This window comes from Agrilus planipennis, unplaced genomic scaffold (assembly GCF_000699045.2).
Source record: "Agrilus planipennis isolate EAB-ADULT unplaced genomic scaffold, Apla_2.0 scaffold85, whole genome shotgun sequence".
NCBI lineage: Eukaryota > Metazoa > Arthropoda > Insecta > Coleoptera > Buprestidae > Agrilus > Agrilus planipennis.
Window position 1 is genome coordinate 1,040,581 of NW_020438910.1, and position 4,532 is coordinate 1,045,112.

The window sequence follows — 4,532 nt, forward strand, 5'->3', positions numbered from 1 at the left end:
ATTAACCTATGACACTGACACATTGACCTACTTCTAATGACTTCGATTGTCTATATACATAAGTAATAAAAGCCTACAATGTTAAAAGAACAAAGAACTACTCTAGGTTGGCTGTAAACATAAACATCGTCAGGCACACTTATCCTAATCTGTCAAATAACAAATATTACGTGAGTACAAAAATACAAAATAAAAACAACACGGATGCTGCTCAGTAACACCTGATTGAATGCGACGTTTCTTAGTCGTATTTCCGAGCGTAATCCTACCAGAGTCGGATTGGCCCTTGCCAAGTGCGTTTTTCTTGAAAGTTGTGAATTTTCGGACCACCAAACATTAACTTAATTTTATGATTTTATAGTGTCCCATCACCTCCTGCAAGATTGCTACTTATTTGATAAAGACTGTGTAGATATGAGACTTATTTAAGTTAGCAGACGTTCTAGAAAATTCATTACAATATGGTGGTTTACTGACATGAGTATTGTTAACATTGTTCCTTTTCCTGTAAGCTCTTTACTTACTTGCTAATCTCTAATTGTTTGATAATAGATGTCAGAAAAAATTATTATTCAAAATGGTTCATGTTCAATTTCTGTACTGTTTGTGATAATAATAAACAGATTAATTGATTTACCTTAAGGAAAATTGATACATGTACGCATATTGCCCTTCGAAGGATTTTGTTTAAAACCATGTACAAATAGTAGCAATATTTTCTGGGAGCGTGCTCGCTTTAAAACAAATCCATCTCTCGCCGACGCCCATGGCGTCCTGACTCACATCTTCTGCCAGCACTTGGGCCCGTCGCGTCTGAGTTCTCGTTGCAATGAGTAATGAAGTTAACTCAACCTAAATTGTTCACCTTTGTCGTGTTAAATCTTTCTGTTGCGATCAAAATCCTATAGGTACAGATAATACAATACAAATTTCTTCCATATTCCTATTGGTATTAGTGTTCCATTGCAAGAAGTGTATGTGAGTGACATAATAACCTTTAAATCAGAGCTCCAGCAGGAATACATGTGAAATAATTGATTTTCTTTTATTTCTAGGCAGATTCACAGACCAGCGAGTGCAACTAGTAATATGTGGCCTCCAGGAAAAATAACGGAACAGAAGGGCGACGGAAATCTAAACCAGGTGATCGTATTGATTTATCGTCTCTATTTCTTTCTATTCCTATACCCCACCCTTATTATATCACAATGTTTTATTAGATTATTTAGCTCATGTCGCAAAACAAAGAAAATCTCAATATGATTATCTTTGTTTTTTAAGTAGGTATAAAGCACATGGCACCAACATGTTTCTATCACACTTTTGACCGATCGCACTTTTATTATTGTAAAATTTACTTTAATGAAGTAGTCTTAAGTTTAGGCACTTATATCGTTTCATAAAACAAGGTAGTTCATTGTTGTAATCTAATCGATCATTCTTTAAGTCGCTTCCTTTCACAAAATTACAGGATTACCTGAGTGCTGACGACGAAAATACTTCAGGAAATCGGACCAGGAGACATTCAAGTCCTGGACAGAGCAGATCAGGGAGTACCAATGCCTTACATCAACAGGAATATTCTGATTCGGTAAGTTTTTGTTATACAGCTATTTAATTGATTCTCCTGCTAAAGAACAGGCATCAGTTCTTGTTTTATGATACAGCCTTCAATATTTTGATATGTACCGTTCATTATATTTAATCTTTATGATTTATTTTACGGTTTAAATATAATCGTGAAGTGGTTAAAATTTGCGTAACACGGATTTCAAACAGTCATCATGCATTATAACGACCCGAGGGTCAGAAGGGAATGCGAAAGAGCGGTGAGAGCAAATAGCATGGTGCAAGTCAGTTTTTGAAAAACGATTAATGCTGATACAGATTTGTAGTCGTAATCCCCCTTAAATTTGTTTTTAAAATAATAATTATTATCATTAAATAAAAACGTATTTAAAGTTGTAAATTATCACCAAAACGTCAGGTGAAGGTCCTTGTCGTTATGACATCAAAACACTGTATTTAAAACTTTCTTTTGGTTAATAAAGATGTACAGCTCGGCCTAAGTATCTGTAGCCGCGACAGAGGTATGTGCAGTGGTAAAGTGGAAGGGATATAACTATTTTAGATCTCCTTTTGTTTAAACTTGTTGAGTAGTAATCATCGTGTACAGTCTGCATAGAATCAGTGCAATACGAAATGACCAATATCGCAGGCGGCGTCGAAATCAGGTTTATTTGTTCTTCTGACTGTATATAGTCCAAGAAGGTTCCGAAAAGCATTTCGATCACTCTACTCGCTTTCGCTCTTTTTGTTTGAGAATCGTTGGTCGAGCTGTACAAGAATGCAATGCAAATAAAATAAACGAAACAACTGATAGGCTAGGGACTAGGACTAGAGACAAAAAGAAAAGGAATATTGCAATAGCAGTTGCGTTAAAGGGGTTTTATGATTGATTATGGTAGTTTAACCTCTTAAGTTGTTAAAACCATAATGTGTCATTTTTTTAAATAACTCAAAACTAAGCAATTTTCATGATTTTTACTAGTTTTTTTTAAAAAAATTGGATTTTTCATCGAAATACTTTATTTAATTTTCTTTTTATCATTTTTAGCATCGAACATAATGAAGTAGAAAATTTCAAATAAAATCGCCGTTTTCATTTTTTTTTTCAGTTCATCGTCTACAACTTTTTTCCTGGGTAATTTAGATATATATAAATGTTCAGAGAAAAGATAGCCCTTAAGAAAACACACCTTTTCTTTTATTTTTTTTTTGTACGATAAAAATTCACCGAGATATCAATACTCTAAATTGCCTACTTTATTATATATTCCACCTTATTTTGTAGCAATCGTGTTCTTTTTTAATTTTTTTAATTTCGATATACCTGCTCATTTTTTTTTTACTATGAAACACTTTTAGCATAAACTATTAATAACAATTTTCGAAAAAAATTGTTAAAAGTGTATATCTGGAGCACGTTTCTGTAAGAGAACGAAATGCGAACGGTGAGCATGGTCGAAAAGAAAAAACTAGATTTAGAAATTCGGTGTTACAGGCGAATAATGAGGTTATTTTTGATATAAAAGGTTAGAAAAAAAGAAGTTATTAGGAAGAGTGGGAGAACTATGGAAGTAAATAAGAAATAGGCGAGATAGGTTGTTAGGAGACCTTCTAAGATAAGAAGACCTAGTTAAAAACATATTACAAGCATAAACAGGAGCTAAGAGGAATGTGCGTAGATCTAGATAAGATTACTGTTCGTAAATAGTTAAAGATGTGGGATGTTCTAGTTTTAAGGAAATGTGAAGGTTCGCTTACGATAGGAAAACGTAGAGGTGCGTGTCCAACCAATCTTACCACTAACGACTTATGATGATGACGAGTAACAAAATGAGTATTAGATACATCGAAAATTGAAAAAAACATGTTTGCGATAAAACAGGCTAAAATATGATGAAAGGTAGGTAACTTTGAGCATCGATATGTGGGTAAATTTTCATCATACAAAAAAGAATAACAGATGGGTTTTTTAAGGACTATCTTTCCTCTGAACATTTATACTCAACTAAATTGCCCAGGAAAAAAGTTATAGAGACCAGCGAGTGCAACTAGTAATATGTGGCCTCCAGGAAAAATAACGGAACAGAAGGGCGACGGAAATCTAAACCAGGTGATCGTATTGATTTATCGTCTCTATTTCTTTCTATTCCTATACCCCACCCTTATTATATCACAATGTTTTATTAGATTATTTAGCTCATGTCGCAAAACAAAGAAAATCTCAATATGATTATCTTTGTTTTTTAAGTAGGTATAAAGCACATGGCACCAACATGTTTCTATCACACTTTTGACCGATCGCACTTTTATTATTGTAAAATTTACTTTAATGAAGTAGTCTTAAGTTTAGGCACTTATATCGTTTCATAAAACAAGGTAGTTCATTGTTGTAATCTAATCGATCATTCTTTAAGTCGCTTCCTTTCACAAAATTACAGGATTACCTGAGTGCTGACGACGAAAATACTTCAGGAAATCGGACCAGGAGACATTCAAGTCCTGGACAGAGCAGATCAGGGAGTACCAATGCCTTACATCAACAGGAATATTCTGATTCGGTAAGTTTTTGTTATACAGCTATTTAATTGATTCTCCTGCTAAAGAACAGGCATCAGTNTGGTCTTAAAGAACAATGCGATAGGCATTTGAACATTATGTAAACATGTGAATTTCTGTATCGATTAAAACTTGGATGCGGAAGCCGTTTTGCATGAACGATGTCTTTGTCGACATAATTAAATAAGTTACAGTAGAGTGCAAGCAGTGTACATGTAAACGGTTGAATAGGTAGCACACAGAATAGGTAAGATAACTGTAGTAACCCTTGCATTAATTATATGAAAGTACGATTGACTTCCTGCTCTTGTGTAACAATTATCCGGATGCGTTGTGGCAGTTTTACTACAATAAGCTCAGAAATAATGTCACTAAATATTTACAATGCAGTGTCTATGCACATTACT

At 34.0% G+C, this 4,532-nt stretch overlaps 1 protein-coding gene across 1 annotated transcript in view; it reads left to right on the forward strand.

Moving 5' to 3' along the window:
• The window catches only part of LOC108733858, a 217,665-nt gene extending 215,832 nt beyond the window's left edge, over positions 1-1,833 (forward strand). The window contains exons 13-15 of the mRNA XM_025973485.1: positions 1,056-1,143; positions 1,472-1,591; positions 1,780-1,833. Coding sequence (XP_025829270.1) covers positions 1,056-1,143; positions 1,472-1,591; positions 1,780-1,833 — 262 coding nt within the window. The remainder of the gene's footprint in view (positions 1-1,055; positions 1,144-1,471; positions 1,592-1,779) is intronic.
• The last annotated feature ends 2,699 nt before the right edge of the window (positions 1,834-4,532 follow it).